General features: G+C 36.6%; 1 protein-coding gene across 7 annotated transcripts in view; it reads right to left on the bottom strand.

Annotated features, from left to right (window-relative positions):
• DIDO1 (death inducer-obliterator 1) overlaps nucleotides 1-16,170 on the bottom strand; it is a 98,355-nt gene that overhangs the window by 27,369 nt on the left and 54,816 nt on the right. For all 7 annotated transcript variants that reach the window (XM_075012017.1, XM_075012018.1, XM_075012023.1 and 4 more), the window contains 3 exons: nucleotides 2,284-2,755; nucleotides 1,036-1,195; nucleotides 143-259 (listed from right to left, as the gene is read on the bottom strand). In XM_075012017.1, the coding sequence (XP_074868118.1) occupies nucleotides 143-259; nucleotides 1,036-1,195; nucleotides 2,284-2,755 (749 nt within the window). The remainder of the gene's footprint in view (nucleotides 1-142; nucleotides 260-1,035; nucleotides 1,196-2,283; nucleotides 2,756-16,170) is intronic.

Raw genomic sequence — 16,170 nt, 5'->3', positions numbered from 1 at the left:
CAAAATGTACTGCTCTACCAAAACTCTCAGCCTCAGCCAAAATTAACAAACTTTTGTGCAAGTGACTCCATAAAGCAGTTTAACATCACAACTCAGAAACAATTCCTACGTGAATCATACTAAACACAATTACATTACTTACTGATTTGATTGGCTTCTCTTTCCACACAGAGAGCTCTTTGGAGAGAAGTTCTTCTGGTTTCATTCTTACTAGTTTTGACAAGGAAATTTCTTCACGAAGAACACGATGAAAAAGCCCCTGAAAAAACAAACAAGCACTTTATTGCCATATTGAAGAATGCTAATAGAATTAGATAACTAGTACAGAAGATTCTTGTTGCAGAAGAATGAACTTTATTTCTTCATTTATGAACTCCCAATTAAAGGCTACCACTAACCAGGCATAAACCAAAACTGAAAGGCTTAATAAGAATAGATACTAAGGGTGGAATGAACATACAAATGAACTATTTTATGACTGCTAAAAGTAATCCTACAGTGCAAGGTGAACCTTATTTCCAAAGTAATGCAAGAAAAGCTTGTACTGACACTACCCATATTATATCTGCTCTGTGAATAAAAGGGACCTCAGCTTTCTAGGCTCCCAACTCCACATTTTCAAAAGCATCAAGTTCATGCTTTAACAAACTGTAATTGTTATCTCCCAGGAATTTACGGATCCACTCTGACTGAAGTAATCCAACATGAGTCACACAATGCCAGAAAGGTAGAGAGAGAAATGGAAATTTCTTACCATCTTTGCCCAATATATTGTTATAAGCAGTATCGTATTCTGAATCAAAGTAACCAAGCTTGCTAGCAATCAACGAACCGTGCACATAAGACTTTTTGGATAAATGTATGCTAAAATTACTTCTTATCAGTCAAAATGTGAATGATTTTGGAGTAACTGTGGATAGGTTCTCCAGCCTCAAAATTTAGAGCCAGTAGAGTTTTGCAGATGGAAATTAAAAATGTTAGGGTTAAAGAGGTTCCATATATTTTAGCATATACCCAATGTTTAAGAACACAAACCTGATTTTTTGGGTCCTTGAGATTGAACATGATACTGCGATATTTACTCTTATATCGGTTGTCTGTAACTTGAAATAAGTTAAACATTTCCTTTTCAATATTCAGTGCTATCTTTCCCACTTCACTCTCTGTCATGACCAGATCATCACTATCATTGACTCTGTGCAAAAAATAAATAAATAAATTATAATTTCTTGAAATACAGCATTGATATGAAATAAGTTTTGTAATCTTTATGTTAACTAAAATCTCAAAGAAAATTTGTGAATTCAATAAGGCTACTCACATGCATGAAGTTCACCACATACTTAAATGTTTGCAAGTTCAGGGCCTTAGAAGCAAAATTTGCTATACAAGAATTTTTGTTTCTACCTTTGAAGTGGGCTACAATAAGTTAGGCTATGTCTACACTACACAGCAAGTTGGTGCATGTTAATACGGCTTGTAGTCACTTTTGCTGACAAAATACTTGTATCCACCCTTAGCAGCTTTTGTTTTGTCAGCAGAAGCAGCATTCACATTTGCACTTGCAACGGCAAAGCTTTTGCTGTGCAGGTGTGGAGAATTTTTAGCACCCGTGAATGACAAAAGTTTGGTTGATCAATTGCAAGTGTAAATTAAGCGTAGACTAACCTTTAGTTTCTCTATCACTAATAGGGGATTTTTTCTTGGAGGAATAAGCAATAGTTAAGATGACATTGTACTTGTTTGTATATTGAGCTCTGACTTTTTAAATCAGCAAAAGTTCAAAATTATATGGCACTTAAGTGTTTGTCTATAACTGATTCATGTTGATTGTGATTATTACTATTGCATAGAACATTTTTTCTTCAGGGAATAAGGGAAGGTGCTTCTATCACAAGCTTCTATCCCTTGGCAACAGGAAAGTATGTTAACCATATTTTATTCTGCATTTTTTAAAAAAGATTTAACTTAAGTAGCTGCCTTATAAAAGTTCCTGTGTTGTGACTTAAGACTTCCTATTAAAATAACCATCATAATACTTCAGGTCTTTTTAAACTGTCCTTTAAGAATATTTCATTCTGATTCTGTGCATTTGAAGTTTTTATCCTCTGAGTGTGAGATATTATCAAATTTTCTTTATTTCATTTCAATGTTAAGCTTTTGACAACTATTTCACTTGAAGCACGAAGTCACTCTCTCATCACTATGAAAGGCACTTCAGTCTAAACATGTATTTCAAAATTCTGTTATTGCCTTTATAAAATAAATGTGTTGAATTCGCACCTTTTCCATAAAATTTCTTTGAGGGATCGTCGTATATTTTGGCGAATTTGAGAGTTGGGTTGTGACTGAGTGGAGTTAGCTGCTCCTTTTCCTTGTGTGATTGCAGATATAGCTGAAGCAGAAGGAGAAGACATTGCAGTTTTTCTCAACCCTCCAGCTAAATTGGAAGACACAACTGATTTTTTGGAAACTGATGATGAACCATGGGAAGGAGGTGACAGTTTTGAAGAAGAAACATTGCCTGATGAAAGCCAAGATTTCTTAGGAATTACACCTTTGAAGCTTGCAGCAGAATATTTAGTTGGATGTTTAGTTAGTGAAGTGCTAGTAAATGATGCGGACTTCTTTGGACCAAGGTTTTTGGACACGGAAGACATCTGTTTCTCAACTGTAGAAGCTGAAACAACCCCTTTCTTTAATGCTGTAGCAGGTTCTACTGGTTTATCCTCACCCTTCTTCTCCTCCTTCTGGGCTGTTAAAAACAAACAGAAAAAACAATACGGCTATGAAATAATAGCTATATATAGTCATACCTAACTATAACAAAAGTTTTACAAATATAAAAAATTCTATACCCTGCAATAAATTTGATAATTGTATTATTATTTTTGACACTCGTTAAGATGGGAGACATCCACCTACTAATGAAAACCAGTTATTCATTCAGAAAGAACATTCTGAGAAATACTGCTTTCAAACAGTCCAATTTTCAATCAGGCATCAACATCAACTTAAACTACGCACCAAGCTCACAATTTTTTAACTTTCACTATCTTTTTGAATATGCATAGGTATATCCTATCTTGGTTTGTAATAAATTGCATATTTAAACTGCGTATTTAAACACTGGACAGAATATATATCATACAAAGAAGAGGCTGAGAATGAAGACTGAGATTACTTCATTTCAGATAAACTCCTTTAAAATTCTCAAAGAGAAATTGTGAGCCACCACAAAATATATAAAACATTTAGAAAGCTGTACCACCACTCAAAGTGTCCCTACATGGGTTTCACTAACAATCAGAAATTAATATTCAACTTGCACAGCAATGAAAAATCATCACCAGTATCTTTTGAACATTTAATGTACCACATATTACTACCTGAATTAAATAATCAACTTATGATAATTTATTTAAACACTTATCCCTGTATGTGTATTTGCTGTACAGATTTTGTAAATTTGAGAGAATGAATTCACCATGGTGAATTGTGCCCAAGAGCATAACTGAGTTTTACTAAACTAAGTCAATTTTTAAAAAAAAATCAATTACTTTTCCTGCACACCTATGAGAGTTAAGGACTGAATTGTGCACTGTTTGCACCAGTAAGCTCTCATATAGTCTCGCATACTAATGGCTCCAGTTGAAAGTAAATTAAATAATCAGACATCTCTAACAAGTTTAGTAAATTTATTTTTAACTTCCAGTTATGAATGAAATATGTATATTAACAACCATACATTATATAAATTAACCTCTGACAAATTAAATACCTTCTGTTCATGAGGCATGAATCTGCAGTTCAAATCAATTATTTTCTTCCCTCACAGTTGAAACACACATTTTACAGAACATGCATGTAACATAAATGGGAGGGACATTCATATAGTATGAATTTCAATTTGACATTATGCTTTGAAGTACTATGTTAACTGAAATTTCTGACACGATCCACTACCTGAGTATAGTTATTTACCTTATTAGAATAACTGCAGGTTGAACCTGTCTAATCCGGAATTCTCTTATCCGGCAAACTCTGTAATATGACTTGACTTTATTTAGCTGGACGACCACTTACCATTGGTGTGGATAAGTTTCCTGTGGTCCCATAAAGTTTGTTCACAGCCACCAATCCTGGCTCTAAGTGTTCTGTGCTGTTATTTAGCTGTAATTTACCCCTAAAAGCCTTCTGACAGCCCAGAAAGCAGTGGAAGTGTTGATAATGTATTTGAAAATATTGACCTCCCATCGTCTCATCCAGCACCGGTCAGGTCCCAAGGGTACTGGACAGGAGAGGTTCAACCTGTAGAGCTTTTCTATTTGCCAGCTTCTCCCTCTGCCATTACAAAATTGTAAGGCTTTAGGAAATCTGATTTCAGGAAAAGGGATATGATCATGCAAGTGAAAGTCCCAATTCTCATCTGTCCTACAATTCCACTTGGAGACTTAAGGTGGTAAACACATCCATACTATAATTCCTGGAGCTGCTAGCAGCACAGCACAGCACAGCACAGCACAGCAGGTTCAGTAAAACCAGCAAAAACAGGTAAGGAACGTTCCACACTGGGGTATTACATATAGAAACATGATTTACAAATTACAGTTACAATTCTAATTGCTACATCCTTGATCTTCTATGATACATCAAGTCCCTTATGTAAAGGGCAGAAGATGTGACAGATTTCTCTGGACCAACTCCTGAAATGTCATTCTATTGTGACTTTACACTTCCCATTTCAGACTAGAAGTAGCCAGAACAGCTAATGTGAACCCTTCTGATGACACAGAATGTTTTAAATAAGTAGATCTTCTAAATGTAAGATTTAATCAAGAAGTCAAGTTTACCATAGAGTATTTAGTAAACTTCTTAGGCCCCTCTCATAAAATGCACTCAAGGCAAGTTATCAGGAGATGTTTTGTTCTTTACCCTTCACACCTAATTCAGTGGAATCAGAAAGCAGCGGTGAAGTTCAAATTCTTAGGAGAGATGTTTCCATCTCTTCTGAAAAGGACTGCAAGATATGTAGCCTCCCAGGTAAGAGAGAGACTTTTGGACTTGACATGACGTGTAAAATGTTCCCTTATCTCTAGAGACACAGAGACAAGTTCACCTTTTCTTTAGATGGTCTATTAAACACTCATCAGAATTTAGGAAACTGATGTTCTAATGAACCAGATGACCTATGGGAGTAGCTATTCATATATGAATGTAAGCATCTTGAAGATCCAGATGCCAGATTATTTACACTTGCTCTGTCTATAATTACATTCCAAGTGACACCTTCCATAATCTTGTGGGGCAAAATGTAACCATTTCCACTCCAAGATGAAACAACTTCCTTTGGGCATCTTGAGTGTGATCAAGTGGTACGAATAACTGAATTTCTCCAGAGTTAACTTTTTATCAGGATTCACTGTAGCTATCACAGTCCCATTTTCCTGCAAACTGGGACAATATTAACCAAAGTGAGGATGTATATGAACTACAAAATAATAGGAATGCCTAATACTTACAAAGCCTGGGAGGTGAAAGAAAGGGCCAAAAAGTGTAAGGCAATGAGCCTTCATTGACACTGAAATGTAATAAGTTTGGTCATAACTATCAAGGTTTGGTACCTTCATAGGTAAGATGATCTACCTTAGAGATGTTCATCGTACCTTCTTTGTGGTTACTAAGCACATCCATAGTACCAAAAGAGTATTTCCAGCCTGTAATCTAGACAGAGAAGAATTTCCTACCTTTTCAGTTGGGCCAAAACAGGTTCATCAGAATTACTAGAGGAAGAAATCCCAAATATTAAACAGTCAGGAGTCTTGTGAACAGAAGCGACAAATATACCTATGAGCATACATTGATGTGGCTGAAGAAACCAGTACTTGTTTCTTGGTTTATTGAACTACTGATTAATTTTGCACATGTATCTTTTTATTCCTTTTACTATAAGTGGGCAGAAGCATATTTCTGTGACTCAGTACAAATTAAGGTGGAGCACATTTGGGATTTGAAAAACTGGGTGAAAACTTGAGTTTTTAGTGCCAAGGTTTTTGGAAAATCTGAGCAGTGCTGCTATCACTTATGTGATAACAATGAATGAATCAGCACTTTCTGACTGGTATTTTAGAACTACAGAAATAAAAGCTATTCTGGAGAGGTATGTGGTTACATTTCTTATATTTGTAAGTGTTGTGCAGAATATTTTAAAAAGAGGAAGAACTCATTTACCCACAGTACTCATTTGAATGCAATTATAAACGGTTTGTAGTTAGAAACTTTATGGTGGTCTCCCAAAGTAGCAGTGATCTGTGCAAGGATTTTCAGAACACATAAATTGAGTTACATGTGTAAGCCCAAAAGCATTTTACACAACAGAAAATTATGCAAGATTTTATATGCATCTGCATCTTAAATATGACTTTCGATCCTGTTGTCACTTAATACATAGATGACTTTATGAGCATAAAATGCACAGATACTTTTGTATCCCATCATTCTCCCAACCCCACTAACATCATTTGCTTAAATCGAACTTAGGTTATAAAATTCTTCATGTAGGCACAAATGATGTAATTAAACAGTGTAATATGCAAATTATCCAGTTTTATAAAACAAATGAAATAATTTTGAAATATGGATTCTTGTGGATGAAGGGATTAATTTTATAGCAATGCCCTAGATATGCAAGGTTAAAAATGCAAGTAATCAAAACTTAAAGCAGGAAACTGAATTCAAATCTTCAAGTGCCGTTTTTTCTAGAATCCAAGGTGGAAAACTTGGAAGGAAGCAGCATCATTCAGTGGTGTATCTAAACTTGTCTTCCCCTTTAATTTTTTTTATATTGCAGTTATTCCCATTTTATGCTTCATTTAACAACTGAACAAACTAGAACCTGACCATAATCAGGAAAAAATGTCAAGTTTACAGGAAATTACATGTATATCAATACATTTAAATAAAACGGCCTACATTTTTAGGTAATTGCAACAATTAGCCCAAACTGGCGAGAAATTTTCTTGTAGTAAAAGAAAGCAATTAATTCACTGCCCCCACCCCAAACCCCTCCCTTCCACCCCAAACACACTGCATCCACTCCAGAATTCTGGAATTTCTGAAAACTTTAGTATTAACATTTTTTTTTTTTTTAGATTTTGCATTCTGTGCCTTACCAATGTTTTTAACCTGTTTTTTGTGATGAAGATATTGCCTCACTAGAAACGTGAGACACAGAACAATGGGGATAACACATCCATTTTTAGGTATCACTGGGTAGGAAGAGACTTCAGGAGGTCAAGTCCAGCTCCATGAGCTTCAGGTCCTCAAATCATCCCATTTGATCCAATTTCCCATAAGAAGTGCCTTTTTAACTTAGTTGTTATAACATTCACAACCATTAAGCAAGGGAGTTGCTTTGAAAATGTTAGTCTTTTATCCAACAGATATTTTAAATTAAAATTATGTAAGGAGATGTGATAAGCTTCAACACACACCATAAGGGAGCTCCTACATTTCTATTTTCATTCAGATATCTAGTGCTAGTAGTTTACTAATCCTTTTAAAATAGTATCTGATCACAGGAGTGTTTCCCCTGCCTACTATGAAAACTTTAGAAGACTGCTATAAAGAATCATGACTTTTATCTAAGAATCATAATCTGGTGTAAAACTGCAATGACTTTGTATTTGTCCCTTGTAAGAGATGGCTGTTTTGTTTGGGGAGATTTTAGTATCTGTTGATAATAGCAAATGTTTTTTCCCTCCTCCAATGCTGGAAGAATTGAATACTGAATGGTAGATAACCAAATACAACCTTAAGTTATCTCAAAATCTGTAAAATTTACACAGCAGTAAATGAGAGTTCATTTAACAATATCTTATTTCAACTTTTCCATCGAGTACTGTCCTTTTATTCAGAATTATGTGGAGTTAGAAATGTTTATATGCATACATAATACGCATATGTAAATTTAGGAGTAAATTCTTGATCACTCTGATAGTCAAAAATATTTATAATGTGTTATAGGTACCGGGTTCAAAAAGAGCCAAACTGAATTAAGGAGTGAGTTCTAAGTAACATTAAGAGAAGCCAGTGGTGTTTAATTATGCTATCAAATTCTTTTATAAACATACACTTCACATTAAAGATAAAATTAAATGTTCAACTTTCAATTACACAACTCAGCTGAGTGTGTGTGTGTATTACTGGGTGACTTTCTCAGTTACTGTGTAAGGGATAATGAAAGCACCTCTCTCTATATATAAACAGGAAGGTAGATAAATATATGTTCATTAGCACATTAATAGAAAAGAGGAATTACAAAGCTTGAAAGCTAATACTGTGCCTAATTCCTTGCTTCCCATATTTAGGGTAACAACAGATTGCTCGGGGTGCCTTGTTGCAGGCTGCCTTGGCACTGTGCCAATGCAAAAAAAAAGTTGTAAAAATATACAGATGTTACATATATGAAAAATGCATCAATCTCACTAATTCTTCCCACACTACAGATAGAACTGCATGTCACAGCAAGCATACCTTTACTATCAAAGTGCAATAACAAGAAATGCAAAATCAAACTGAAGTTCCCAGGCCTGCAGGGAAACAGAAGCAGTAAATGTTTAAGAAAGATGCTGTAGCATCCTTTATTCTGTGTCACTGACATTACTACAGAAGTTGTAAATATTTCTAAGTTGAGTGATATAATTCTCCAGTTCAGCGGACAGCAGAAAATGAAGAAATAAACATCAGAAATTCACAGTACTTAATAATGCACTTTGTATCTTAAGCTGTAGTAACTAACAATTGCTGCCTAAGGGGAATCCTTGTTTACAGAGCTTGGAAGTTAACATGATTTTTCAAGCACAAACTTGTATTTACTTTCTAATTCAATGTTATACAGACAGCTCAGTCACTTGAAAATACCAACTAAAGTTATTTATTAAAGGACAGAAACAGAGAGGGAGCCGTGCTAGTCTATACACTATCAAAACAAAAAGCAGTCAAGTAGCATTTTAAAGACTAGCAAAATAATTTATTAGGTGAGTTTTCGTGGGACAGACCCACATCTTCAGACCATAGCCAGACCAGAACAGACTCAATATTTAAGGCACAAAGAACCAAAAACAGTAATCAAGGAGGACAAATCTAATTCTTGACCTTCCTCCCCCACCCCTCTACTCTCTGATTTGCTCACCTTTATTTTTTTCTGATTTGTCCTCCTTGCTTACTGTTTTTGGTTCTCTGTGCCTTAAATATTGAGTCTGTTCTGGTACGGCTATGGTCTGAAGAAGTTGGTCTGTCCCACGAAAACTCACCTAATAAATTATTTGGCTAGTCTTTAAAATGCTACTTGACTGCTTTTTGTTATTAAAGGACAGTGCACTAAACCATTTTGAGAAAAATATTTCAAAATTTTATTCATGAGTTACTAATTAACCTCACCCACTATGTTTCCCCCCTTCTCCCCTGTACCCTATAACTGCACAAGGTATTTAACTGGCTGCTTCTCTTCAACAGTCCCTTGCAATGTGTTGTATGCAGTGTAAGTGTAGCCATGTTGATCACAGGCTATTAGAGAGAAAGGTGTTACAATAAAAGAGATAACACATTTCAAGGGACAGGATGGGTAATCTACTTATGCTGAAGTTTATTCCACCTTGAATTTATCTTTGACACTCTTGAGTACGTTTTCCAGACCTGAGGAAGAACCCAGTGTGAGCCTGAAAGCTTGTCTTTATCTCTCACCAGATCTTGGTCAGATCTCACCCATCTTGCCTCTTTAATACCTTGGGGTCAACACAGCTCTGACAACACTGCAGACAAGGGTTTTTCCATTGCTGTTTTAATGAAATTGTTTCTTAGAGATCTCACTTCCTCCCTTGGAAGTCTGGCCTCAGAAACCCAGACCTTCTGAAACACCTCTGCATTTCTGTTTAGTCAGGTACATCTATGTGCTCTGTTCATGGTATTTCATTTGATAATCCTGATGGTTTTAGTTTAGCTGGCTAAGTGAAACCATCTACAAGCTTTTAACACCTGAAAATAAAATTCACCTCAGCTTATCAGAAGGGGCATTGTTGATGTTTTTATTGCCTTTTAAATAGCTGAATTATTACTCCATCAAATATTCAATTTCTTGCTTTAGTTCACATCATTTTAAACTGTATGGGTGGTGTGTAATACACACAGTATGGTAAAAAATCTATCATGCATAGATGCATGTTAAAATGGGGAGGATTTTGTAGTCTTCATAAAATTTGTATTAAACATTCCTCCAGAACAAATAATCTTTTTGTGAATGTAAAAGGTAAATTTGGTTACTATTCACTGTGAGAAGTGCTTGAGGGAAATTACTGAAATGGGGTAATACTGTGGAATGCAGAATGCTGGAACTTGGTATTACTTTCCACTGCAGATGTTATCTATTCATTGTAGTTATGACACCCATCACTCTCAGGAACATGGATCCTTTTATAGAAGTAAGTTAGGCAGGCAAAAAAAAAATGCCCCTGGCAGAATCTACACTTAAAAGTTGTATCAGCATATCTACATTGGTCAGGGGCATGAAAATATCCACACACCTGTTTAGCACAGCTACATCAACAGTGTGCATCTATTGACACAGCTGTATCACTATACAAGGTGATGGTATTTCTATACTGACAGAAAATCATCTCTGTTGGCATAGGGTGTATATACTACACTGATTTACCTGGGATAGCTGCGGCAACAAAGCCATGCATAGGTTCTCTAGTGTAGACAGTTCCCAATAAGTAGTAAAACCATTTGCCATGTAGCAACTTCAAAAAACAAAGATTGAAAACTCCTTATTTATTGTTTGGATCCCACAAACAGCAGTTTGTGAACAGACTGAATGGAGTAGTGCAGATGGCCAGCCTGGAGTACTGATGTATTTGAGGCAGATGTAAATTTCTAAGGAGTGTCTAACATTTGACATGTCATGTACCCAATCCCTTTATACTCCCCCTCCTTAAACTAGATGACGTTAAAGATTCTGAATGAGTGCAGATCTTGTGGCAGGTCATACAGCATGCATCAGTCTCGGACCTTACTTAAGAGTATGTAGATGGTACCCAGTATCTTAATTTCACCAACAAGTTAGCTGGCATCCTATGCAAAGAACAAGTATATTTTTGCTGATCCATCTTGTTTGTGGGGAGATAGCTGCATTGTAGGTTTCCAAATTAACTTTACTATTATGCGATGTGGCAATCTAGCATGAACTGGTAGAAAACGGCACTATTCTCAGCCAAAGTTGGAAAAGGCGCTCCTGACCGCTTAGCTGAGAAACAAGGGCAGCAATGTCTAGAAAAATTGTGAGATTAACTGCTTTGCCAATGGGTGCACATGCTCTCTCAGTTTTGAATGTTCCTAGATTTTCCCATTTCTGCTTGCTTTTGCCATTCGGCATCACCTACATCGTATCTGGACTGATAAGCCAACCAGGTTTCAGGAAGCTATGGTGCACTAATTTTCTTGTCGGAATGACTAATTACACAAAGCTAGGGCTGTTGAATTCTCATGCCTTTTTTTTTTTTTTTTAAATATGAAAATAAAAGCAGACCCTTCATTCAGTTTCATACAACTGAAAACTGAAGTATGTTGGTCATCTGATGCTTTGAAGGTCAGTTTTTAAGCACTCCACAAAGAGAAGTTACTTACCAGTCACTGTAGTTCTTCAATAGTGTTGCCTCTGCATAGTCGTACTTGGGATGCCCATCTGGCACCTCAGCTTCACAAACTTCTAGAAGAGACATGCCTTCAAGATGCCAATGAAGCACCTTCCTGGGACACTGAACATTTAGTGCCCAAGAACTTTAAAGGAGGTGCATCCAACAACTGCCTCAATTCCTTCTTTTCCGTGGCTGGAGGAACTGCTGCTATGCCTAAAGTCTTGTTTCTGTAAGACTTCTAACCATTCTTCCCAAAAATAGTTGTACACAGTTAGCTTTGAACTTACTTTACAGTGTATCATCATTTTTAGGCAATTTTAGTATGTGTGCGCCACTCTGCATTTGGGGATTTGGGCTAGTTCCTACACCAAAACCGAGTCAGACTGGAATAATTCCATGATCTAAAGGTATTTTTGCCCTTCTATGTGTCTCGAGTCACGTGTCCATATCAGGGGTTTGGTATGCTGCAAGATGTCAATGCTTAAATTGGTGCTGCGTGCCAGGCCTTTACAACCCAGATACAGAAAGACTAGGTAACTATGTTCTGCACTCACTTGACTGAGGAAACACTGGCAACTAGGCCTTGTCTACACTGACAATTGGTATGCTGCAAGTGAACAACATAGTGATGTGAATGCAACTTTCTAGTGTAGAACGGCAAACCACCACATGCAGTTACAGCTTGCTCCTTTCTTGAGATCGTATTTTATTCTGTCTGCACTAGGGCTTAGTACTGTGCAACTGTTCTCTTTGGTTGAAATGGGAGCTATACCCAATGTATCTTAATTTTTCAGGAACCCTTGTATATTCACAGAACATGATAGGCCATCTTCAGCTCCAAAGCTCTCTGTACCCAGATCAATACAATCAGAATCCAAACAGAAGAGACCCCCTCAAAGAACCCCCTTTACTGGGGGAGTGTAAAAGGGGGAGGGACTTCCCATTGGTTATACAACCAAATGAACATTAGTAAAAAAAATGCAAACAGCAATATAGGGTGGTGAGATTTTTAATCAAATTCCATCAATATTGACAAATGCATAGAAAAGAACCACCCTATGAGCCAGATTGTGCCCGACACTTGTGCCAAGCCTCCTCCTTCCCTCTTGTGACTCCTCACACAGGAGCCAGTCAACACAGTGTGATTGTAGAGTGCTGGCCTTCTGCCCTCCAAGAGTCCCTTGGCTGACATCTGTCTGGAAAGGGGAGTAGGATGAATGTGCCCTCTTCCCCAATGTTGTAGAGCTCCAGAATGCATTTCCCAGTAGGTCTGGCAGAGTCCTCTAAGGTACTCTGGTTGCAAGAATTCCCCTTGGATACCCCTCAACAGTTTTACCTATGAAAGGCCCTCAGTTCTCAATATCTGTAATGAGTCATGGGTAATTCAAACAGTGATAGCCCTGTACTGAGTCTTCTACTTCTTCGGCACTACTCAACACTGCCATGGAATTAGATACCTTTGAGTAAGGAGACTGGACAATCTCAATTATTCACTTTTGGGGACAAACAATGTCAGGATGTATCTTCTTCTCTATCTGCCTAGGCAAAATGCATCCGCCACTAGCTCTTAGGCCTTGGCAACGTACAAAATTTACTTACGTGTCTAAAGGCACGTTTTTTAAGTGGTTTAGCTAAACTAGTGCAAGTTTATGAAAAGACATTCTTATTTCAATGTGGCTTATTTTTGTTTAAATTAAACCTATAGAACAGTAACGTAAACCCAAGTAAACCACTCTTAAGCAGCTACATACAAAGTCACACTAGCTTAAATACATGGTGCAAAACCCTATGTGAACACTACTACTTGTGTAAAGTAGCTTATTTCAGTTCACTTTAAATCTGTTCCTAACTACTTAAGATAAGCCAAAATAAGTTTCCATATAATTTTCTGCACTGGTTTAACCTAAAATGTAATTTTTAAACTAATTTAAGTTGAACTAGTACAACCGTGGGTGCTGAGATAGTTGATAGTGAATAATCAGCTAAAAAAAACTTTAAATGTCTAACAAAAGCTTAAATGAGAAACTAAAAAACCTATGTCAGAGTACCAACTTACAAATTAGGATATGGCAAACCCTTCACCTTCAGTTTTCTCCAGCTGATTAATCTTCCAGCTTGAAAATGATGAAAGACTGGCAGCGGATTTCCACAAAATACAGCAAATATTCATTTTCTCTTCCAAATGGGCAACAAAATGGCAAATGAAATTTAATGCGGATAAGTGTAAAGTAATGCACATAGGAAAAAAATAAACCCAAATATACATTCAATACGATGGAGGCTAATTTAGCTACAACTAATCAGGAAAGAGATCTTGGGGTTATCGTGGACAGTTCTCTAAAAACTTCCACACAGTGCACAGCAGCAGTCAAAAAAGCAAATAGGATGTTAGGAATTATTTAAAAAGGGATGGAAAATAAAACAAAGAATATTTTACTGTTCCTTTATAAAACTATGGTACACCCACATCCTGAATAATGCATACAGATGTGGTCTCCTCACCTCAAAAAAAGATATTTTGTCATTAGAAAAGGTTCAGAAAAGGGCAACTAAAATGATTAGGTTGTTGGAACAGATCCCATATAAGGAGAGGTTAAAGAGACTGGGACTTTTCTGTTTAGAAAAGAGGAGACTGAGGGGGGTTATGATAGAGGTAAATAAAATCATGAGGGTGAATAAAGAAAAGGTATTTACTTGTTCCCATGATATAAAAACTGAAAGACACCAAATGAAATTAATGGGTAGCAGGTTTAAAAATAATAAAAGAAAGATCTTTTTCACACAGTGCATAGTCAACCTGTGGAACTCCTTGCCAGAGGAGGCTGTGAAGGGTAGGACTGTAAGAGTTCAAAGAAAGGCTAGATAAATTCATGGAGGTTAGGTCCATAAAAGGCTATTAAGCCAGGGGGTAGGAATGGTGTCTCTGGCCTCTGTTTGTCAGAGGCTGGAGATGGATGGCAGAAGACAAGTCGCTTGATCGTTGTCTTCAGTCCACCCACCCTGGGGCACCTGGCACTGGCCACTGTGAGCAAAGGGATGCTCGGCTAGATGGACCTTCAGTCTGACCCAGTAACGGCCACTCATGTTCTTAACAAAGAACTCTCACTGAAGTCTTTAGATATTTGCATATTGGCAAGATACTAAATGAACTTTAGCATCAGCAAGTGTCCTAGCCACCACTCACGTTTTACCAACATATATGGTATTTCCTCAAGTCCTCATTTACTCACATAGAAACACAGGTCTCTTTTGTTATTAGTGACCTTTACAAAGGAAGTTACATACAGAAGAAGCAATTTGTTTCCCCTCCGATGGAACAGTAAGTTGTGATTTTAAATGCAAAAATTAAAAATATGAAGAGTTGGTTGATTTGTCAGAAATTTACCATACTTCCTGTTATTTACTACAGTTCCAATGATGAGAGAATTATTATTCATCATTGATATTCTTCATATCTGTCCTGAATAATTCCATACTTTAAATCTTCATCTGACAATACTCTGAAATTTGGGTCAAAGATATTAACTTGTTCAAGTGAAAAAAAAATGTAAAGCTTTATAAACCTTTCAGGATAATGCTCAACTAAATATCACAGAAGCAAAACTGAAAAATAAGACATTGCACTCCTAGCCCACCTGTCCTAAGAATATCAAAAGGCTCAAAAGACTGAAGTAGCACTGGAGGAAAAAATAAAATCATCAATTCAATACCAATATTAAATCCTTGCAGTAGACTTTAAAAGCAGTCTAGAGCATTTGACGGGACCATGGCTTTAACATAATGTGCAGACTCTCCTTATTAAAAATAAATCTGGATCCAGATATCTTTCAGATGTGTTTCTTGTTTCAGGATCCATCATTTTTCATGTTACTGAGATCCTCTATTTTGTACAAGTTTTCAAATACACTGGGAAAACAAGGGGCAGGTCACACTTTTAAAATAACAATGAACTGTAAATTATATGCATACGTTGAACAACCATCAAAATATCAGTGCCATATGATCCAGGGCTCCCTCTTCCAACTGGAGGTTTTCTATGAAGAACACTGACAATTGACTGACTCTATTTATCCAAGAGACATTCCATTTATTCAAGAGACCTTCCTTCTCCCCCACTGGTATTATTAAAAACTCAATGCATTATATATTAAAAAAGACAACATGTGAATGCAATAGCTCCTTTACAGAGCCAGGTAAGCAACAGATTACCTTCCTTTGTAGTCCCATATTTTTGATAAAAACCTGAAAATCAGGATTCAAACACTATGAATGATCTCTGACTAGCAGATTAAACTCCCTCCCTCGACATATGATTAAAAAAATTCCTAAGAAATGCACAATTATTAAAAATTGGCTGCCACGTTTTATAGAAGGTCAGAACTTTAACAGGTTATTTTAGAAATACTTTATTGGGGCTGGTAGCCCCTCCCTCTCCCCTGTTGTAAAAATAATCCACTGGATAGACATTTATATTGTC

Source organism: Carettochelys insculpta, chromosome 17, assembly GCF_033958435.1.
Source record: "Carettochelys insculpta isolate YL-2023 chromosome 17, ASM3395843v1, whole genome shotgun sequence".
Lineage (NCBI taxonomy): Eukaryota > Metazoa > Chordata > Testudines > Carettochelyidae > Carettochelys > Carettochelys insculpta.
This window is presented reverse-complemented; position numbering and strand designations above follow the sequence as displayed.